Genomic DNA, 23,696 nt, shown 5'->3' with positions numbered 1-23,696 from the left:
ACTGCAGACGAAGATTTTATTTTACAGTGGAACCTATTATCGAATTAACTTTTTTTTTCAGTTATAGTCTATAAAGTGTAAGAAGATGAATGTTGCGCCTATTTTAAATTATTAACAACTAGCAAACCAGTCGTATCTGGGCAAAAATTACACTGAACAATTTTTTTCGTGTTTCCGAGTTTTTTTGCATTTTTTAATGTAGATTTTAATTTCAATGATTCTAAAATAAACTTTTATTTGTCGATTTTTCTTAGTTTTTGAAACTTTTACAGAAACACACTATGTATGTTTTAAGACTTAATATACAAAAACTAAGATTCTGAGAAAAACAACATTTTCACAACTCTAAAGAAGAAACTTTAAACTTTCGGTCTACGATATTTTTGTCAAATGTGATTCTTTCATATCTTGTGAACTTTTTGGCTACTGAAACAACAGTTATTTTTGCTATGTTAATGTTAAATATCTTTTCATTTCAGAATAGTATCTGTTGCATTTTTGTACCATACGGACAATTTACAACCACAAAATTCAGTCGATTGTACAAAAACAGGTCGTTTTCTCTGAAGTCTCATTTGTGACTTCAATTAAAAAAAGAGTGTTTTATTAAAAAAAAACATAAGTTTGTGTGGCAACGTATTTTTGAATGTAATACAAGGCGTTAATATCTGTGAATTTTTGAAATAATTTTTACTTTACCAACTAACTGGGTACCCTGTATTTTACGGTATTAGAAATGATTTTTTCTATTTCGGTGTTAGAATAAGTCCATTTTGATTCTCTAATAGACATATTAAAGAACACGACGTCATCATGTGCGATGTCTTAATAGTTACAAGGCGACTATCTACTGTTACTGATGTTTATGTTTTTTTTAAATCATTTTGTAAAGGTACAAAAATTTTGCCTATAAAAGACACAAATAACGTTAAACATAGTTTATGATACGGTCTTCTTGTTTCCTCTTCTAATAACCTGTAGCAAAAAAACTTAGAAAATTATTTTCCAACAGCAATATTTAGAACTATTGTAAAAAGGTTTTTTTTTCCAATTGACATTTATAAGTAAAAAACTCATTCCAAGACCTTTCAACTCTTTAATTGTCTGGTAGTATTAGCATTTACCAGCAGATATAGAAAAACTTCGTTTAGTTCTCAGAGCTTAACTTTGAAAATTTTTTTGGAAAAAAATTGTATTATAATTCTGCTTAGATAATTTTTATTCATAAAAATTTAAGGTTGCTCCTCACAAAATTAGTTTTCCTGGAAAATTGTATTACTTAATTTTTAACTTTTTGATAAGTCATCGACCTGACAAATCCGATCAATTTTTTCAGTCATGAGGTTATCAGTAGTTAATCTGTCTAAAATGAATTTCGATTGAAGAGTCGGAGCTCTAGATTTTGCAACAACTTTAAAGTTATTGTAAGTCGTCGACTTCTTCACTTCGACTCGCATAACCCGTATTTACTTCCGGTTTCTTTATTTAAAATTCTGGCCGTTTGTAATCGAATAGTAACGGAGTGGCTCGATAAGGAATCATAGTTCTCTATTTGGCTTCCAAGTTTTCTGTCTTCCCCTATTCAAATTCAAACTCGCTCTAAACGTTTGTGTGTCTTGTTGCACCTTGGAAAACCATTTCCACATTACGCAAGTTCGGGTATGAGGAAAGGACACGGCGACGTAGACGCCAGGCGCCGAACATTGCTGTCTCACTCATTCGTCGGTTATACTACTAGTGGTGGCGCTCCAAGTTCCCTCTGCTGTCGATTTTTTTCCTATCTATTTTAGTGGTTCGGGGATGTTTGTGTTACTAGCGGACTGTGTTGTGTATGTGGCGACACTTATGTTTGTTATTTGGCCCTCAAAGTTTTAAGTCCTGCAAGTGTGGTGTGGTTGCGGCAAGGCCGCCCGGCTATCGATGATGGGCTACATCATGGGCTGTACTTGCTTTAAAGGTAAAAAAAAACAAATAGAACAGGGTCGGTTTATGAAATACTTGATTCTTCTACAAATTAAATTCAATGAATTACGACTTTTCATAGTATTTTTTTTTTACTTTTTTGATTTTGTGTATTATACAGGTATCGCCGACGTGATCTTGGACTTTTTTGTGATGCTTACTTGCTTTAAAGGTACGAGATTTAATATTGAAAACGTAACCTTGCGTGCACTATTTATACTAACCCAGTTATTGGTTCCTCCCTTGTTTACAATATCTAAATGCAAATTGTAAGTTAACCTGGCGCATCCACCATTTGTGTCTTTCTTGTTATGCATTTTGTGAAAAACGCTTTATTACGAACCGTGATCATAATCACCTACCGTTGGATGTCATTTCATTGTAATATTTAAGTGTTATTAAATGTTCTTTTTTACTAACTTAGCTGTTGATGCATTTTCTCAAAGACATAGTCGACAATGCCAACTACAGTGATCTTTAAATTTTGTAAAATTATTTTCTCATTATTCTAGTCGCCTCAGAAAAATTTTAATGTTCCACAGGAATTGATCAATAATGAAAATTATCGTATTTTAGTTTTTTACATATTCAAAAAAATCACAAATAAATTAAGAATCAAATAATACTAATGTTGTAGGTATCTGTGAAATTACTTAAAAAAAATTTTTTGTCACTCTTCTGTTGTCATTTTTGTGGCAGTTTATCCAACCTTGTAACTGTTATAAATTTTCAAAAGCTTTAAAGCGAACTTTATTTATACAGGGTGTCCCATTGAGTTGGTAAAGTCCAATATTGACCTTTAAATTATAAAATTTTAAAAGATGTATATAGAAAATTGATAGATATGAATTTAGTGCATCACCTAAAATTATTTTCAACCATACAGCATGTCCCAAAACAATACAAACTTGTGCTTTTTTAAATATGTTTCTTGGCATTTTTGAATGTAGCCTTTTAAGACAATGTTTTTATGTTTTTTTATCTATAAAAATTTCGAAGTTATAAGAGTTTAAATTTTGCACTTTGACTGTATTTATTTCTGTTGAAAAAATTATTTTCCAAGTTTTTTTGCTACAGGCGATTAGAAGAGGAAACAAGGAAGCTGTATCTTAAATTGTAACTCTGTTCAATGTTATTTGTGGCTTTTATTGGCAAAATTTTTGTACCTTTATTAAATAATTGTAAAAAACATGTACAAGATCATCAGTATCATTAAATAGACATAAAAAAATGTCAAATGTCAAAGAATATATGTCAAAATTTTTTGACAGATAGAATTTTTTAAACATTTTTTTCATGTTCCTGGTATCTTATCTTACTTGAAATTTTTCTCTGGGGCGCGAGTTCTGACGCACCCTGTATTGTAACTAATTTTTGGGACACGCTGTATAGCTGAAAATAATTTACGACGATGGACTAGATTAGTATCTATCAATGTCCTATATATTTTTTTAAATTTTACCATTGAAGGACTTTACCAACTTGCTGGGACACCCTTATTCTACTAGACTGCTACTCGTTTTCATATTAATATGCATCGAAGTAGTCGTTGAAAGGGATCATTTTAAGCTGGCAACCATGCAAAAATTCAAACAATCCTAACCTCAATCTTTCCTACAAATTATTTTTTCAAATAAATGTGTATCCCAGGTAGAAACAAATAATTAAAATTAACTGCTTAATTAACAAAGGGTAGACTTTGTTCTGATTGACATTAATGACACTTTTTGTGTGAATCGGCCTTTAAATAAAAAATTACATTTAAACTTCTACAATCTACTTGATGCACATTAATATAAAAAAGAATATAGTTATTATACAGTGCGATCAAAAAGTTTATCTATCAAGCAAGCCTAGAAATTGAAAACGTGTGTCTGCGGAAGATAAAATGTCACAATGGTAAATAGAAAATGTCAAAATATTTTTTTTTGTAAAATGTAACAACAGATCGTGGTTAACGATTTGTATGAATAAACTCCAACTACATCTCATTTTAGGGTTTTTTAAGACGTTTCATATAGTAATTCAATTTGTTTAGATCAATATTTTAGTTTTTATAAAATAATTTTTTGACAGGGGTGTATTATCAGTTCATAACTTTTTAGTTACTTGATATATTGACATACCGTTTTTAACATCCGGTAGATCTACTTAAATTGCAAAAGAAAAACTTAGAACTAGCTTGTAGTTTTAGATAATCATCGACTTTTAGCTCAAGCAAACAGACACTTTACAGAGAGTACGAACACGCAAAAAGTTTAATAATTCATTTTTTAATAACCTGTATTTGTTTTTACGTATTAATAGCATTCTTAACAAGTTTTTCAACAATATGCGGTTTGTATAGTAAATTTGGAATATTTCTCGAGAGTAGGTACCATTATTTTTTTTACGTAGAAACTAATAATGTGAAAACATATAGGGTGCTTTATTAATTAATTATTTATTAAAAATATAATTTTGATTCACCACTCTGTATACAATACCCTGTAAATAAAAAAAAATATTTTTAATGGGCGCACTTTAAGTACATGTACCGGATGTTAGAGAAAAGTAAAAATATTTTATCCACAATCACTCTATAAAGAGACTATTCCACACTTTAGATGCGTATCAAGTACCAGTTTTGTCCTTTCCAGCATTTAGGTAATTTTGCACTTCAATTACTAAATGTGTAAAAATTAGAATTGAACTGGTATATTTTATTAATACAGGGTGTTTCACATAACTTTACGAGGCTTGCGCCTAATGTACGCACCTAAATATACAAAATTCACAAAACACTAGATACAAAAAATACACATTTGATTATTTAATTTTTGGAAACCCATGACAGTAGTTGTCAAACTAATCACTGTTTCATTAATAGTCATAAACTGCAGTTTTTCAGAAACAATTATCATTTGTTCTATCAAGAGACGGCATAAATATGATTCTAATTTATCTGTCTTAATCACTAACTAACTAAAAATGTTGTAATTTTGAAAGGGTGAACAAACTAGAGAAGATTATCCAAATTTTCAAAATTTGTAATCGAGTTCGTATCGAAATATGTATTATTGATTGCATCTTACAGGCGCAGGCCTCGTAAAATTATGTGAAACACCCTGTATACGCATAATACTGTAACGAAATAAAAATAGAGGATTATAATTTGTTTACGCTTTAACTAATTTCTCTTCTTGACAACAGTTTTGATTACGTCGCTCTAATGAACCTGAAAGTCTATATTCTCTTTGAACTGTGAAGGGTAAAATCTATGGATCGATCGCAACCACTACATACATAACAACAGTAATATGAGAAAGCTAGAGTCTTTTAAGGAAACTCTTTTCGACATAAAAAAGAAGAAAAGCGTTTTTTCAACTTATGTTTTTATACTACACTGACCGGCATAATTATCGCATCACTTAAATTTTAAGATTTAAAATGGATAAATGGTGTTGAAAATAGTACTAAAATTGATGAAATAGGATAGTAGCATTATCAAGTAACTCAGTCGACTATAAAATTTTCAAAAACAGTTGTGTAGATTCATTGTTTACTGAATAAATGTCAAATTATCAAATCAGCGCTAATTTCCGAGAGACAACAATAAAAAACTGAGCTTCTTTTCAGGCTCGAGGAGGCAATACTAGGTATTTATGGTTGCCTTCGAATGTAAGAAAAACTTATCAAAGTTAAAGAAGTGATCCGCACTTGTGTTTCTTTTGACAATCATTAAGTTGTTGTTTAATTGTTGAAGTTTAACTCGTAATTTTAGTTTAACTTAACGTTAATGAGTTAATTAATTAATTTTTGATTCATTTATTTTTGATTTTAAGCATTAGTTCAATAAAAAATCACTTCTCATGTAATGTGATAATTCGGTCAGTGTATTTCTAGACGAGCAACTTCCAAAAGTGAAAATTCTCCTCAACAAAGAATTTAAAAATAAAATTTGATAACAGGTGGAGACACGTTCAGTTTTTGTAAGGTCAAACTGAAAACGTAAGAAGCCAACCGAAGCCGACTTACTTTTCTTTTTGGTTTCATATTATGAGTATATTTTTTAATACAATTTGTAAATTAAAGTAAGTAGAGAATTTTTTTTATTGGTTTAAGAAGCTTACACAGGATGCGCCAGAACTCGCGCCCCAGAGAAAATTTTCAAGTAAGGTAAGATACCAGGAACATGAAAAAAATGTTTAAAAATTTTGACATTTACTTTTTGACATTTGAAATTTTTTCTCTATTTAATGATGCTGATGATCTTGCATATGTTTTTTTACAATTATTTAGTAAAGGGACAAAAATTTTGACAATAAAAGCCACAAATAACATTGAACATAGTTACAATTTAGGATACAGCTTCCTAGTTTCCTCTTTTAATAGCCTATAGCAAAAAAACTTGGAAAATTATTTTTCCAAGTGCAAACTTTAAACCCTCATAACTTCGAAATTTTTATAGATAATTTTTTTTTTTAACATTTTTTCCATGTTCCTGGTATCTTACCTTGTATGGGATTTTTCTCTGGGGCGCGAGTTCTGGCGCACCCTGTATAAGGGTTGATGAAGTTGACTCTTAAATCAAAACAAAGACTCTATTTATACAGGGTGTTTGCGGATTATGAGCACATATTTTAACCTCTAATAGAACTCCTCAAGATAAACAACTTTTTTATTTTCAATTTATGCCGAAAACACGTCAGGTCTGAGTTAAAATTAAAAATAGTTTGAGGCTGAAAACCCGTTTCCGCCTATTTCTTAATACCATATTTACATTGGTTTTAAAAGAAAAAAACTATGGAACGTAAACAGCTTAGGACAAAAAAATATCGCAACATTAAGGTAGATCAATGTCATTGTTAATGGATCAACTTGTCGTTGCTCAAAATGTGGTCCTTCGTTGACATAAAATATGAGGTCTAATTAGGTGATCTTCAATGAATCTGCCCAAACATTTAGTGCAAATCGGTCTTGGAAGTAATGTCCATACACTAGTCAATTCGGCGTTTGAGTAGTTGGCCATAATGACTTGTGTTACAATTTGATTTCAAATCGATGTGCACATACAGTCCACCCTAAAGTGCTTTTACGACTGACTAAACTGACACGTGTAAACACCTGATAATTTTTTTGTGCACAGTTATCCATTTTTTGTGCATAAGAACTTTCACGGTCAAGATTAATGTAAATTATTTTTATTGATATTTTCAAATTGACTTTTCATAACGAATTCTTTTAGTGGTTAGAATATTTGCCCGTAATTCGCAAACATACTATATTATCATTTTTAAATCTTGTATAGGAGTATTAAATTTTTTATCCTATAGCTATTATAAGTAAAAGAAAAATTGTCGTTTTCGTGCCTCTTTAATATAGGTGTCAATCGTTCGTTCTTATAAGAATCAAGGTCACAGCGCCCCAGCCAAAATCTCTGGATGTTGGTGTAAGGCGTTGTGACGTCACTGATGCTGCAGGATGGTAACGATCCGACTGGGCGTTCCGACGCCCACGCACATTAGTTTGACCAGCGCACCGCGACGCCAGTCATAGCTGACCGTCCGTAGAGAAATGTTGATTTTCTTTTGTTGTTGAAAATATACATAAAACAAAGAATTAAAGAAACAAAAGCGTTTAATGTGATGTAGCAGTAAAATGAGTGGTGTGGGCTTTTTGGTGAAAACGTTTACGCCTGGCGGTCGAAGAAGGAAAAGATGTGAAAAGCAACAACATAAATTGGAACTCCCGGGATACGTTCAATGTCAGCCTGACGTTGTCCCTTTTTGGGACACCGTCGCCCCTATTACGCCGCCAGCAGCATTTCTTCCACCGGGATATAAAAGATCAACTGGTCGTGGTGAGAGAATCAACTAGTCGATATTGAAACTATTTCTAAGGTGTTGTTGATACAAAGAACGCCTAGAAGATTTCTGATTGAATTGAATTTGTTGCAATTAATAAGTATTCGGTATATTCCAACACTAAAGAAAAAATAAAGCAATTTACGTTTACTTTTTCTTAAACAAAAAGTATCTATGAAATTGTTGAAAATCCATCAGTGGAGTTTATTTTTAAATGTATTCAAAGTTTGTTGTATAAATTTGAGTTTTCGTAGCAACTTTTTAAAACTAACTATGTATTTTTTGATGACGATTTATTATTATTGGATTAAAAAACAAACTTAAGAGCAGATTTAGCAGGTAAAGAGCTCTTACAGTAATTGGGCTTTTTTCAACATTAAAGTGGCCATAAATAACTCAGAAAAATAGTGCTTTTACGAACGAACGAATCTCTTACTATTTATTATTGTATTTTTACGATATTTAAAACTATGTAAAGTATCAATACGAGAACACTTTTTCTGTGGCTGTTTTTGCTAATTTTAACCCAATTTTTTTAGAACACTGTTATAGATTTTGAATAACTAAACCTCACAGATTATATTCGTTTAAATTTTTGTGAAGTTTAAGGTTGCGTGCCAAATTTAAATTTAATCCGCGGCTAAACCCTTTATATCCCAAAAAGTAAAACGTTCCACAAGGTAATTTATTTTTGAATCTTTTGTTCTCTCTGAACATTTCTGTATAACTATTAAAATCACCCTGTACGCAAAATAAAAGTATTTTAGGTTATGTAGAAATAAAAATGTCACATTTATTTTTAGCTTTCAGCTCCCAATAAATGTATTTAACTTTTATGTTTATTATAATTGACTGTACTATCTCAAAATAGCTATTTACGGTATTAGAACGGTAGCAACATTTCTATGGCCGCGCCAATACTTTACAGGTCGATCCGTAGGGCGAGACCTGTATGTTTACCAAGGCCATAAAAATGTTACCGGTCGTATATTGTACCGTGCGATCAAAAAAAAATTAATTCGTGTAGGCTGTGATAAAAGTCCTTCAGATGGCAATCCTGATTTTTGACATCAAATGTCAGCGGAAACTTTGACAAGTTTTATTCATTTTGAGTGAAATAATATTCACTTTAGAGTGGAAATTTTTTTTGCTGTACAAGACGAAAACAGTGACTGGTCATTTTCACTTTCAGTTTGTGTGGAAAATTTCCAGCCCAGATTCTCAGCCAATGTGTTGCCAACTGTAGAGTATTAACCATCGCCTACTCTAATTTATTTATTTTTTTTTGATCGCACGGTACAAGATTTTTTAGGATACTGCAACGATCACTGTCAAGTTAAACAGAAATGTAATTTATACCCACACTTCAAATATTTTTGAGCTCATACGGAATTTTCGTGCTCGTAAATTGCTTAAAAGTTGTCTCACGTTTACTAACTGCGAGTAGTTCAGTTACTTAAAATTAATAGGAGACATACGAGAAATTTTTCAAGGCCCTCCCTGAATCAGGATCAAAATTCCGTTGCTCATATGATAGATAAGTAAAAAAAAATGTTTTAAAGATTATACCACTTGCATCATCGTTAACTTCTCAAAATAACCATTAGTGGCAGTTTTCACATTATTTTCAACTTAGGGAAAAGTAATAAATAGTAATCTTCAAGTGCTACATCTAAGCTGAAAAGTAGTTGTTACAACTCTTAGAAACCACATTCCTTGTTAATTTATAAATCGTGCAACAGTAAGGTTTCTTGAGTTTTTTTTGTTCGAATAACATTTAAGACATAAGGGAATGTACCTACTTTATGTTTTTTTGGGGTGCTAATTGCGAAGTTGGAACACGTTTTAATTTCATTAATTATGAAAATTTTGTCTATCTCGAAAACATAAAGTTTACATAAAAATGTTCCCTAGTGTTTACGGATATCTAAAGATTAGGATACGACACGACATACAATGAAAATGATCATTTCGATAGTTCCGTTAGTGCCTCCAGATAGTGCAGTTGTTTCTTTCCTGTCTAAGTTTTAAGAGCAATAAAATTTAAAAAAATGGTTGTATTTAATAACAGTGACCACAACGCAAAGAAAAAATTACAGACAGATAGCGCATTTAATTTTCAATAAAAACGCAAAAATTTCATAGAAAACTATTTTAAAAAATTCTACTTTTACCAATTTGCGCACATATTTTTTAAATCACTGCGAATACAGTTGAAGAAAAAAAGTTGGAAAGAGTTAAATTTCTTTTAAAAAAGTCTGCGAGACCATATCTATTTTCAACGAATCCATCGTTTGAGCGACTTAAACGTCTTTGGGATCTAAACCGTTAAGAGGGGCCCTACTTGCTATAAAAAATTTTCAACAAAAAAAAACAAATTTGCTTTGTTCTATGTACCACTGAAACAAAGGTAGCGCCATTTAAATTGAAGAAAAATGCATTTATCGATAACCTATTTACCATTTGTGTCATGTCATTTCATTTCATTTCATTGACAGCTGTCACATTTTTGAAATCTAAGTGCTGCGTTAAGTGTACAAATTTATTTACTTACAATTTTTACCTCGAGGTTTGTTGTTTAAGGATACCTCTATAGTATAATATTATTATTTCTTAAATTTATTTAACAATCCAAATTTTGCCGTGCCCTCTTCCGGATACAAGTCAAAGCTTTTTCTCAACATAACCGATATATTGGTTATTTAATTGTTAAGGGGGAAGTTTGAGACAACCACGTAAGAAATTCCCAAATTTTTATGGAATAGGGTTCAAATGAGGCCGTGCATAAACCGGAACTTTTTTGTGTAACTTCCAAAATACTGCTTATACTTTTTTAATGATAACATTGCAAATCAGGAATATCGTCTAACTCTAGTTTGATCATTTATCTAAAAGACGCATTTTCTGTTTCTATTTTTGTGTAAACGTTTACACCCTATTTCATGTCTTTAGAGATTGGTTTTTGAAAAATTATTATTTCTAAGTGGACCTCTACACCCTCTAAGGAATATGTCTCTCAAATTTTACGTTTTTATCAATGACTTGATAGTTCGTTTCTTAGTAACGCTAACCCGGCAAATTCAAATTTCGATTTTTCGAGGGCCGTTTTCGCTAAAATAGAGTTAATTGGAGAACTGACAAAAACATCGATAAGATAGCCCTTTTCGAGCACTATAAGCTCAATCAATAAGATTTTGATTACTGTTGCTCCTGCAACCTGAAAAAAATAAAAATTAATTTCCCATGTTAATTTCCTATATACAAACCTGCGTGGGACACCCGGTATATATCAATTTCTTTTTCTCTATTTTTGCTGAATTCATGTATTTAATGTTAGAACATTTAAAAACAATATAATTTTTTGTAAAGTACAAAAAAAAACAATCAGTAACAACAATAAAAAAATACAAAAGTGGTTAATGTATGTTAACGTATACAATAAAAAGTGTAAAGAAAATATTACATGTTCAAAGTTGCAAAATCATTTGTGTTGTTGAGTTTTAAAAAATTATACACTACTGTTAAATTTGAAAAAAGATTGAAAACAATTTGACTTTTTTGTGAAAATTTACATGAATGTTCGTAAATCGAGTGCGGAATAAATATAACTTTTAATTAATGCAATTAATTTGGGATTAGTAAAATTAGGGTATGCAATAGCTAAATGGTGTCCAAAAATTAGTCAGTATTCTTTCTTGATTTTTTTTTACAAATTTTCAAGTTAGATGCAAAATTGAAAAAAAAATGTTTTTTTCATTTTGATGAAGATTACACAATGTTCAAAAACAATTAATTCCTTCAATTCTTTTGTAAAACTTTGATTAATCGGTCCGAAAAAACGATTTGATGGATCGATTTAACATTTTCCAGAGCTATTGGGGATACACTAAGCTGTAAAAAAAACTTGACACATTAATCTTCCCATCAAATTTGTGAATACGTGGGAGATTTACTAAAGCAACAAAAAAGTTACTTTTTTCTTTAAATCAATATTGAGAGTGATTTTTTTTTAATCGTCAGAAACATCTTGTTATAAACATCTTGGCATAAAAGGTGATTTTAAAGAATGCAACGTTACTTAAAAAAGATTAGAATAAATACGAAGTTTCAAATATTATTATTGTAATTTTTTTACCTTGAGCAAGAGTACATTATTTTCAATGGGTGCACCCACCTGTTAGTCGGCGACCGTTAGACTTTTTTAGAAGGAAATTTTATTTTCCACAACATTCTTTCTTACATTTTTCTTGTATCTTTAACCATATTCATAGCATTTTCAAAAATATGGGACAGAGCACAAATTTTACATTTTTAATATTTTTTTCTCATCTTTCTCGTAAAAAATTTAGTGGTTATTTTTTCTCAGCCTATTAAGAATGAAATAGAGCTTAACATTGTAAGCATTGTAGCATTGTATAACGCTCGAAGTACCTTTATTTTTACTCTGCCGTACTATATTTTTTGGGTATAGAAAATCGGGTTTTTTGTATCTCATTTTGTCTCCGTAGATGCGATTTACCGAACCTTTCCTTGCCTATAAATTTGTATTATAACATAAGTATTCCTTTTGTTGTTTATTTATATTTCTTAAAAAAATATGTTTTTCTTATATTGGAGTATTTTTTCAGAGCCAAAAAAAGAAAAGACTGATGGAGCGACACATAACGGCGCTGTTTCTCCAAACGGAGACACACCTTCACAAGTTACCCAGCCTCCTCCCGGAAGTGAAGCGGGAAAACCGGAAAGACCAAACACTTTGGGTCATGGGAGGTTGACGAGACGACTATTGTGCTATCACAGTGAACATTGTGAGTGTTGTTACTAAACCGTATTGAAATATTTCAATTTACGAAAATATTTTCAGTTAATGATGGACAGCCAAGTCTTCTCAGTAACACACCGCCACCTCCTCCTCCATCTGAGAAAGAAAACCAGAATGTACCTCCGCCCCCTATGTCCGATACTGGTCTCATGCTCTCTGATTTGCCAGAGCCGCCTATTCCCTTATCAGAAATCGGGCCTATCCCTCCACCGCCGATGTTTAGCTCTCCTAGTCCAGTGCCGAATCGGCAATCGCCACCAATGACGCATATTGGTGATTATGAATACGAAGGTATGCACACACATAACTAAATTAAAAACGTAAATTAAACTTTAACTCTAATGGTAGAAAACGAAGACGATGACGGTGAAGAAGTCGATTTTGAAAATTTGGACGAAAACTCATACATGTTTCGCATGCCTCAGCCGGATCCCACTATCGACACAAGTCGAATTGATGAGATTCCCGCTAAAGAGCCCAAATTTAATGCTATGCCTCTGAAATCAGCTTTGAAAAAGAAAAGCAGTGGTGGTAGTGGTCCTGGAACACCGCAAAATACACCAACACAAGAAAATCGACCATTAACAATACGACAAGCTCAAATGGAAAATAATTCAAGTTTTAAGTAAGTTATAAATATGTTTCTAATTTGTTATCGTCTTGCGTCTAAACTAACTTTTTTTTTTTCATTTTACTTTGTTCATTCAGAAGGCCCCATATGAGGCCTCGGATAAAAATATGGTAATTATTAGTGTGTACATTATTATTGTTACCATAATTCATCTCATCATCATTTCTTATCATAAATATTTTCTTTGCTTTGCTTGACGTTAAGCAACCAAACAATGTATAAAGCAAATTTTTACTTACATTATTGTTTATAAAAAAACACTTTCGTTTTGAGACAATTAAAGTCTGTTTTTTTTTTAATAGAAATCACCAAGTCAAAATTGTGGCGACAAAATTGGTAGCTTATCTCCATAGCCACAAATTTTGTTTACTTTTTGTTAAAAATTATATTATGTTTTCATATTGGAAGTTGTCAAAATTTTGATCTTTATGAATTTTGTTTCAGTCCATTTTTTTAAAAACAATTGTCAAAGTGTTGTCATGTTGGTATCAGCCACTAGTTATTTGATGTTATTACGTTGTCATCGTAAAATGTCAATTGTATATCAGCGGTTTTTAAATTTAAAATAAAAAGTACAACGTAAAGAGCACAAAAAATGGATGGTACATATTACAATTATTTCTGTGACATTGCGGATGGCGGGAATACGCTGCCCCGAACAAAGACCTTTTGGAACGGAACTATTACGAAATTAATACGATAACGCGTTCATTTTAGCCTAGCTCTCATACGAGATAATATTTGTTTGAATAAATTATTATAAAATTGTGTTTTATCTCAAGTCTTTCTTAGACAATTTTTCCAGTGACATTAATGTCATTGTTTTCAAATTATATCAAAAACCGGTACAGCCAACTTCCTTTATTAAAATTACTATGAATGAATTTGCAGTAATACCAACGTTAACACTATTTGAGATTTCCGTTTGAAAAAACACAGATTTTAGTGTTGGTTGCTTTATGTTTTGATTTTCGGATGAATACACATCTTTTCCTCCCAATAGGGAATAAAGTGAAGCTTTATTCCTCCGTTTTTTGACTAATAATAAAATAAATGAAAAAATTATTTTTACACTTAAAGTAAACTGGAATTGATTACACTTAAAATTGTAATTTAATGAATTGAATATTTTGACAAAACATTTGATATTTGCCAAATATATAATATTCTTATATTATTAATTAATATAGCCTGTTGGGAGGAAAGTTTTGTATTCATCTCTGGAATATACATTGTTAATCCCTCGAGCATTCTTTGTTTATTTGTTTATTCTCTTGATACATAAAATAATGGGAGCGTAACATAAATTCAAGAGAAAACGTAGTATAAAAAACAAGTATACAGGGTGCGCCAGAACTCGCGCCCCAGAGAAAAAGGCCATATAAGGTCATAATTTCGAAATTATGAGAGTTTAAATTATTCACTTTGACTCTATTTATTTCTGTTGGAAAAATAATTTTCCAAGTTTTTTTGCTACAGGCTATTAGAAGAGGAAACAAGGAAGCTGTATCCTAAATTGCAACTGTATAAGCTTATCTCTGGCTTTTATTGGCAAAATTTTTGTACTTTTATTAAATAATCGTAAAAAAAACATATACAAGATCATCAGTATCATTAAATAGACATAAAAAAATGTCAAATGTCAAAAAATAAATGTCAAAATTTTTTTGACAAATAACATTTTTTTAACATTTTTTTCATGTTCCTGGTATCTTATTTACTTGAAATTTTTCTCGGGCACGAGTTCTGGCGCACCCTGTATAGTAATATTTAATCTTCAATATTAAATTATGATATTATTTTCAGCTCGAAGCCCGTTAGGTTTGGCATAGGTTTGCCATGTACTTTAGAAAACAAAGAAAATGCCAGACCGTATGTAATCAACGAGGTCGATAGTGACAGCGACTCTAATGACGGTCCAATCAATTACAGAGATGAAGATGGCGAATTGTCTGAAGAGAACAGATTGGCTCTTAAGATTGCTCGAAAGGAAAGTCTCTCGTTGAAATTATCGTTGAGACCAGACCGTCAGGAGTTGATTAATAGAAATATTTTACAAATACAATCAGAAAATGAGCGACAAGAAGCCAAGGAAGCAATAGGCGCCAGATTGATAAGGAGGTTAAGTATGAGACCAACTCAAGAAGAGTTGGAGGAGAGAAATATTCTGAAAAGTATGTTAAACATTTTGTTTTTTTTACTAATATTACAATTGTTGATATTTTATAGAACAAAGTCCAGCCGAAGAAAAGAAACAAAAAGAAGAGAAAAAACGATTTTTGTTGCGAAAATTAAGTTTCCGGCCGACTGTTGAAGAATTAAAGGAAAAAAAGATTATCAGATTTAATGATTACATTGAAGTAACGCAAGCACATGATTATGATCGTAGGGCAGACAAACCTTGGACTAGGTTAACACCAAAAGACAAAGCTGCTATTAGGAAAGAATTAAATGAGTTTAAAAGTTCAGAGATGGCGGTACATGAAGGCAGCCGCCATTTAACGAGGTGGGTACAAAATTTACAACAAAATTTTTTGCCTTCTGTATCTTGTATTTTAATCTTATATTGATTGTCAGTTTCCATAATCTAAAAAAGATAATATTGTAAAATTTCATAAATGTAATGTTCATGTACTCGTCGATAATCTAATTGCTAATTATCAGAAACTGGCGATCTATATTGAACCCGCGATTACTTTTTATCTGCCCCGCCCATTTGGTTTTCTTAGTAACCAATAAATATGTCAGATTTTATCTGAAAAATTTTATAAATTTTTGATGTTTGCATTCTGATAGTTTTATAAAATGTCTTGGAAGATTTGATTTGTAAATTTGTGAGAAAGTGATCATGAGAGTGATTTTCACATTAATTTTGAAGATTTGGATTAAATTTTATTTTCGATTTTTTTTGTTGTGTAAACTGTGATAAGTTATTTTATGTTGATGGGGCAGATCAAATGTTATAACGGCGCTAGTATAGTTACTCTTATTATAATTGTTTATGATTGTGTTTTTTTTTTTTAGGTTTCATAGGCCTTGACAATTCCAGAGTTTATTAAAACAAAAACTAAAAACTGTGATGGACATAGCCGTAGAAATTAACTTTCCCGTATTCGCTTATTGAGTCAGGGTGTTAAATCTGGCTGAGTTTGTGTAGGATATTGCACAGGATTATAACTGTATAATTGTTTTGTACATACGTGATTTTTTAATACACAAAGTTTTTATCGATAATTAATTATTATAAATAATATGTGTAAATTTTTTGTTTGAAGCACTTGATCAAGTTGTAAATATTTTATGTAATTATAGTGCAGTTTTTAATTTAAAAGTTGCATCACTGATATTACAGTGTGTGCAACCATAGATGTATTTGTTAATGTAGAAATTTTGTTGAGTTGCAACGTAATTTAATATTTTTGAAGCGTACTATGTAACATTGACATACATTATTTTATATCATACGACACGTTTTAAATATTGTTTGATTTCGTTTGGACAAAACGTGGGACATTGTTGGAAAAATTATTTTTATTGTAGTAGCAAATCAAAGTTGTAAAATTAGAAACCTTGGCAAAAGAGGAACTGTTGGTCTAGCTTGTAACATAGTTTCCTTCGCTTCTAAAGGCAATATGCTCTATGTATACTGTAAGAAATTGTATTCATACTCAATCAATTTATACTGGTTTTAATAACAAGAAATGTCTTCCAAATAGACAAGACATTAAAAAACGTCTTTTATTTGTTCCTTGCAGCCTTTTTTTTCAAGAATTTGAAGCTATAATTTGCACCTTGGTAGCCTTGAAATAATGTTAGGATAAATGCGTAAATTAATTTATTTGTTTACATTTGCGATGAATGTACACAAACTGCGGTTAAGTATTATTAGGTTTTGAAGATGCTGATAACAGGATGTCATGTGTTTGTGTGTAACAGGTTTTTATAATCAGATATAGATAAATTTTTGTACTTGAAATATGACATCCAACAAGTGAACACAATGAAGTTTAAACCAAATGACAATATTTTAAGAATTGCTTTAACTGCATTCAGTGTTTTGTTTGGAGTAAGTACAACCCCCAAAACGTAATTAATAAAATTATTGTCATTATCTTTTTTAGATTTTAAGTATATCTCTCATTACACTGGGCGCCATCTACATTGACGAATTATGGTGGCCTAGAAGATTTGTTGGTTTAGAGTTTATAGAGTTTCCCATTTTATTGATAATTTTAGGATCATTAAGTTTGATCATGGCTGTTGTTGGGTGTATTTGTGCTAAAACTGACAATAAAACTTTTCTTTTAACGGTAAGTAGAGAAGATTTTTTTGTGTTAATTTTATTTAATCATTTTTAGTTTGCTGGTGTTCTGTCAACAATTTTATGTATCGTATTAGCTGTAGGCATAATTGGTTTTGTTAATCTTGACAAACATGAAAGAGGTCATAGTAAAAGGAATCGACTGTTAGAGCAGGACAATAACAAATTTTTTCTTAGTTCATTTTAAATAAACTGACTTTTCGTACTGTTAGTTTGCAAAAATTCTCTATAACCAATACCTTTTATATTTATTTATAGATCAATTTATTATTTAGTTTTTCAGACAAATGTACACTTATCGTTTTAAATTTTTTTTATCAAAACGTGTACTATCCGTAAACACGAGTATTATTTATTTGTACCAACATATTGTATTAATTTTTACGTATTTAAATAACAAATATAAAGTGCTTCATGCACCCGAATTATTTCTGTTTCCTGTATAAATTACTATCTTATTGTATATACATATTTTAGTACCCACATAGTCTGTTTCATTTATATTCTTTTTTGTATTACGTCAACACCTTATTACTCTAATTCCTCTAACTATATTTGCACCATATGGAAATTATGTGTTAACTGATTCTTCTAATTTTTTCTTCAACTTTGCGGTTTATTTTACCTTAAACCAACCCTTTAAAGCAGCGGTCGGCAAGCCGCGGCCCGCGGGCCGCATGCGGCCCGTGAGCCTCCACCTTGCGGCCCGCGATTGTTTTGTAAATAAATGTCTTTTCATTCGGAATTATTTTAATTGCGCGCCAAAACTGAAATCTGCAACATCCGCGAAAGCAAGCGGCGAACGTGATGACTCGTCCCCGCCCTCGCCTCGCCGTTTTGGTGGCAATCGAAAGAAACGTCCAGTGCGATGACGATTGCCGCCCGTGTACCAACTGTGCTGGCTGATCGAGTAAAACGAGTTATAGTTACATATATAATTGGATCCACGGCGCCGTACGAAACCAACAACTACCTGTTTTGTTTTGAATTTCGGTAAGTGTGAGAGTTCTTTTTTTATTTGACACACTTGAGTTYACAAAACTAAATAGCGTGTATACGTATTCAATACAATAATAAGTACTTCTATTGTTGCAGCATTTACTCCCGGTTGTGTGCGTAATAACTTTCAGTGATGGCTTCAAAAAAAAGGAAGTTATTAGAAGAAAATAGAGTATTTAACGATGCATGGACAGATTTATACTTTTTTATTGATTGTAAGGGAAAACCCCTATGTTTAATATGCCAAAAAACTATTGCTGTTAAAAAAGAATATAATCTCAAACGCCATTACGATAGCGAGCATAAAACTAAATTTGCATTTCTTGTGGGTGATTTACGGAAAAATAAAATTAACGCATTGAAATCGTCAGTAAAGAACCAACAAAATGTTTTTAAGGTTCAAATTCAAAGTAACGAGTCGGGTGTACGTGCGAGTTTGAGGGTAGCAGAAATACTTGCGAAGTCTGGCCGACCGTTTACTGACAGCGAACTAGTAAAACAATGTGCTTTAGTTATGGCTGAGGAGGTGTGTCCAGAGCAAAAAAAAAATATTTGATGATATTTGTCTATCTGCCAGAACCTGCACCCGGCGTACTGAAGATTTGGGCAATAATTTATGCGAGCAACTTCAGGAAAAGGCACAAATGTTTGAATGGTTCTCTTTAGCCACCGATGAAAGTGATGACGTTTCGGATACTGTGCAGCTACTAATATTTGTGCGCGGTATTGATGAGAACATTAATGTTTTTGAGGAGCTTTTACAGTTATGCAGTTTGAAAGGAACGACTACAGGGGAAGATTTATTTCGCCACTTAGAACAAGCGTTAGTGTCAATGCAATTACCATGGGCAAAATTGGTAAGCGTTACAACTGATGGAGGCAGAAACATGAGTGGACAAAACAAGGGCCTGGTGGGTAGGATTAAAACAAAACTGGCAGAGATAGGTTGCGATATGCCATTATTTTTCCATTGTATTGTCCACCAAGAAGCGTTATGCTGCAAAGTTCTTGCATGGAAAGAAGTAATGGACATCGTAATATCGACAGTAAATTCCATCAGAAAAAATGGGCTGACACATCGCCAATTTCAACAGTTTCTGTCGGATGTGGAAGCTGATCACCGAGATGTCCTGTATTATTCTGAAGTGAGATGGTTAAGTAGAGGTGCAGTACTGAAAAGATTTTTTGATCTACGAAAAGAAATCAACACTTTTTTGATCGAAAAAAGTAAATCTGTTCCAGAACTTACAGATCCTCAATGGTTAATAGACCTTGGTTTTTTGACAGATTTAACTCATGAGTTAAATATACTGAACATGAAGCTTCAAGGAAAAAACAAATTAGTCTCTCATATGCACACAGATGTAAAGGCATTCCAAATGAAAAACAAGCTCTTTATAAAACATATCGACGAGAAAAAACTGGACCATTTTCCGAATTGTAAAAAAGCTGTCGAAGAAGTTGGAAAGAATTTTCATTGGAAAAATGATAAAATGAAATGCATGTTAATGCAGCTACAAAATCAGTTCAACGACAGATTTTGTGACTTCGAGAAGGTTTCTGGCAAACTGAAGATTTTTGCAAACCCTTTTTCATGTGATATTGACGACGTACCGAGTAATTTACAAATGAATGTGATTGATCTTCAATCTAATGACACTTTCAAAAACTCCTTCTATGAAATCAATGATATTATTAAATTTTATGGCAGTTTGCCATCTAATTTTGACGAATTGAAAAGGTTTGCTCAGCAATTAATTACAATTTTTGGCAGCACCTACTTATGCGAACAAACATTTTCAATCCTCAATTACAGAAAGAATAAATATTGTTCTCGTCTCACAAATGAGCATTTGAGTGCCATTTTACGAATTTCTACGACAGGCATGAAAGCAAACATTCCACAAATAGCCAGTCAAATACAGCCTCAAAAATCGCATTAAATTTTGATTCGACTCGCATATATAGCATATTTATTTCGAAGTTTTGACTTAATTTGTCTGTTTTTTCTCATTTTCTTATTATTGTTTCTACTTATTAATAAAATTTATATAAAATGTTGATGAATAAAGTAAAAGTAAATATTTGTGTTTTTGCATTTTTAATATCATCGATATAGGTACATACATACCTATTAACAAAAGTATGAACAAGTGCGGCCCGCCTTTATTTCTTTTTGCCACTATGTGGCCCTTGCCTACTAAAAGGTTGCCGACCGCTGCTTTAAAGGTAAGTATTATCAAAGGCTGTGAAACTACAAACGATCACCGTCAATATAGTTTACTTGTATACTAATTATTTGTTTAATTTTGAATAGTCTCTGTAAACGATGAGTTGAAACTGGGATTACGGAAATTGGTTATGGGTTATTACATTTTGGGTGAATTTCTATCACGTTGAGGATAGCGGGAATAACCCTACACCCTCAGAAAGGGGTGCGTTTTTAAATGGGGTTTTCCCACTATTTAAGAATAGATAAAATTACAAAAGTTGGTACAGCTGATACACCTGAACGAATTCAAAGATCAAATGTCGAAATAATTATTCAGGGGTGTTCTAAATTAAAGGAGTTTAGAGTAATTTTAAATTTTTATGCTGTGCAGGGTCCTGTAACATATATTTTACTCAAAAAGTATAAATTGCATCGAAAAAATTGGACCTGTCACAATTGTTAACATAATTTAGTTACTTCTGCTGCCAACATAGAGAAAACCCACACACTAGAGGTGGCGGGCTAAGGGCCGCCAACTTTGCAATAAATTACTATGAATTGACCGCGGTTTTCGTTACAAACAACATGAAAAACGGAATTTTTCTAAAAGTTCAAATCCTAGATGGTAATTTATTGTTCATAAATCTGTATACTGAAATATTTACAATGTTGTCAATTTTACCATACAGTTTTGGGTTAATAAATTTGTTGAATATAACAATAAATTTCTTAATAAATTTTTTATAGGTGTCTTGGAAGATTTCCTACACCATATGTATATGACTCACCCTGTATAAAGCAAGAAAATCATAATTTTGTCATAATCAGCAATGACTTTTTATGACAATTCACGTTCGAATTATAGACAAAATAAAAAGGCTGTTTTTATAATTGCAAATCCACTAAAGCATTTAAAGACATCTGTTTGTAATGTTTGCTTAAAAAACAAAAAGCGTTTAAAAAACAATCCTTAAAGAGCTCAACCCAACTTAAAAATCAAATCATATTCATTAGGTTTGGAAAACTTCGAAACTATACAATGTGATAAATTAAAATTAACTAATTAACATTGGACTTTTTTAACTTTTTTATTGTTTACAGACTACATAGTTATAATTTAAATGCAAAATATTTTCTTCCACTCATTGGCGTGAAAATATTGGGATATTTAACTGTAGTTATAAATATTTGTATAACAATTTACGACGCTCTTCGTTTGACTGATATCTTGCCCCGAGACAAACTTGATAAGTAGATTTTAACTTTATTACCATCCGATCTTTTCACCCAAATCTGAAACAAAACAGTACACAATAATATCAATAGTCTGTCAATTCGTAAAGATGGAAATAAAAGATTTACATTAATAATTTAAATTTTTTATTGTACTAAACGAAATTATGATCAATTTTAGGTGAGTACGTACCATATCGTTGCCTATTGCAGAAATATTTGCAGGGAATTTGGGCAAATCCCTTCCTTCAACAAAAACACTCTGACCTCGATGAAACCAACGCTTTTCATACAAGAGTTTCCCGTCCTCTATTCTCGTCTCAATTAAAGGTATATCATTAAGACCTGGTGAAACAGTCAAAGGATTCTGAAGATTGCCAGAAGATAGTGAAATATTATCATCTAAAATAAAAATCGCCAATAATCAGAGATACAAAAAAAAGTAAAAGAAACAACCAATACTCGGTTTCCTTACAGGGGCGAGGACTTTCCCCCTATTGATTATTTTTAAGTCATTTTCAATCTCTTTCTCATCTAAAAGATAGGTTATTTGTGCTGTGGGCGCTTTTCGTCGTTTTTCAGGCACAGGAATCGGATCGTTTGGTCTACGACGTAATTTCCTTGTCATTACTGGTTTTACTTCCATGGAATCTCCAGTTAATTCAATTGAATAACGTTCAGCTTCAATTGTTCTTTTCTTGTCTTCTAAATCTGAGATTAAATTTTCTCGCAAATCAATCTTTTTGTCTTCAAAGTCTTTAGCTGCAGCTTTTTTTTCAGCTATATATTCACGCTCCACACATTCAATTCTGTAGTCTCTATACAAGATATTGACTCTTATTCGTTCTCTGTACTGACTCTCAAGTTTCTTAACTTTTCTGTTATAGTCGTGATGAGTACCATCATTGAGCTGTTGGAGTTTCTTTTTAAGACTAGCTAATTGTATTTGATACATTTGTTCTTTAATTTCAAGGGGCTCTTCATGACGACCAGTATCTGTTTCACTGGCATCTTCAGTATCTAAAAGTTTAAACCAAAGCAATTAAAAGACAAAATTAGTTTTATAAAATTGATACCTTCGTCACTATCATCATGAGGATCTTCGTTTTCTCGATCATCTTCGTCGTCAAAATTATCATCTTCATATTCGTAGTCTTGGTTATACGAATTAGAGTACGGAGATCCCAAATACGACATAATTATAAGTCTTTGAAAGCTTTGTATAACTAATTTCGATGCCACTTTATTAAATACAAGGTTTGTAAACAATTAAAAATAGGTTATGTCTCAACTGTCAAACGTCAAACAATGATTTGATCGCGTGCGCCTCTTCCGACAAACGCTAAAAATTTTTTCTTCCAACAAATTTTTATTTAAAAGTAATCTTTGTTTTTATACAGTATTAAAACTTAATATAATGAAATTGTAAAAAAATTAAGGGTAAATCCAAAAAGTATTTATTTTTAGTTAAAATAATTTTACTCTTTAAACTCAAGATTTATAAAGTAAAAAGGTTGCCTCATAACTTTGCACCCACTGAACTCGTCTCGTTGTAATACGAGTTCAATGTTTGCACCAATCACGTAACGTCACTGGAGTGGTTGTTCAAAAATAGGATATGCAACCAAACATATTATTACGTTAAAAAACAGAATTCTGTAAAAAAAACT

At 31.6% G+C, this 23,696-nt stretch overlaps 4 protein-coding genes across 9 annotated transcripts in view; 3 read left to right on the top strand and 1 right to left on the bottom strand.

Moving 5' to 3' along the window:
* Window positions 1-16,495, top strand: part of LOC123016023 (phosphatase and actin regulator 4) — a 38,302-nt gene extending 21,807 nt beyond the window's left edge. For 3 of the 6 annotated variants that reach the window (XM_044416192.1, XM_044416197.1, XM_044416193.1), the window contains 7 exons: window positions 12,437-12,616; window positions 12,673-12,921; window positions 12,979-13,255; window positions 13,339-13,371; window positions 15,068-15,435; window positions 15,491-15,767; window positions 16,286-16,495. In XM_044416192.1, coding sequence (XP_044272127.1) covers window positions 12,437-12,616; window positions 12,673-12,921; window positions 12,979-13,255; window positions 13,339-13,371; window positions 15,068-15,435; window positions 15,491-15,767; window positions 16,286-16,301 — 1,400 coding nt within the window. In that variant the 3' untranslated portion in view covers window positions 16,302-16,495. The remainder of the gene's footprint in view (window positions 1-12,436; window positions 12,617-12,672; window positions 12,922-12,978; window positions 13,256-13,338; window positions 13,372-15,067; window positions 15,436-15,490; window positions 15,768-16,285) is intronic. The other 3 variants (XM_044416195.1, XM_044416196.1, XM_044416194.1) reach the window with 3 other exon arrangements.
* A 618-nt stretch (window positions 16,496-17,113) lies between these two features.
* LOC123016027 (leukocyte surface antigen CD53-like) lies at window positions 17,114-18,037 on the top strand. Its single transcript, XM_044416201.1, has 3 exons — window positions 17,114-17,327; window positions 17,383-17,571; window positions 17,620-18,037. The coding sequence occupies exons 1-3, from the start codon at window positions 17,262-17,264 to the stop codon at window positions 17,767-17,769; spliced, it is 405 nt and encodes a 134-aa protein (XP_044272136.1). The 5' UTR covers window positions 17,114-17,261; the 3' UTR covers window positions 17,770-18,037.
* A 265-nt stretch (window positions 18,038-18,302) lies between these two features.
* Window positions 18,303-20,671, top strand: LOC123011687 (general transcription factor II-I repeat domain-containing protein 2A-like). Its single transcript, XM_044409270.1, has 2 exons — window positions 18,303-18,575; window positions 18,678-20,671. Exon 2 carries the CDS (start codon window positions 19,226-19,228, stop codon window positions 20,522-20,524), a length of 1,299 nt encoding a protein of 432 aa, XP_044265205.1. The 5' UTR covers window positions 18,303-18,575; window positions 18,678-19,225; the 3' UTR covers window positions 20,525-20,671.
* A 1,177-nt stretch (window positions 20,672-21,848) lies between these two features.
* Window positions 21,849-23,696, bottom strand: LOC123015473 (sin3 histone deacetylase corepressor complex component SDS3). The gene is made up of 4 exons (XM_044415211.1): window positions 23,103-23,696; window positions 22,483-23,046; window positions 22,220-22,428; window positions 21,849-22,086 (listed from the first exon to the last, which is right to left on the bottom strand). Exons 1-4 carry the CDS (start codon window positions 23,221-23,223, stop codon window positions 21,994-21,996), a joined length of 987 nt encoding a protein of 328 aa, XP_044271146.1. The 5' UTR covers window positions 23,224-23,696; the 3' UTR covers window positions 21,849-21,993.

The sequence above is a fragment of the Tribolium madens genome, unplaced genomic scaffold (genome assembly GCF_015345945.1).
Source record: "Tribolium madens isolate multiple individuals breed KSU strain unplaced genomic scaffold, Tmad_KSU_1.1 Scaffold_19;HRSCAF=116;Tcas5.2_LG9, whole genome shotgun sequence".
Classification (NCBI taxonomy): Eukaryota; Metazoa; Arthropoda; class Insecta; order Coleoptera; family Tenebrionidae; genus Tribolium; species Tribolium madens.
Note: the sequence above shows the minus strand (reverse complement) of the source record. Positions and strands in the feature narration are given on the sequence as shown.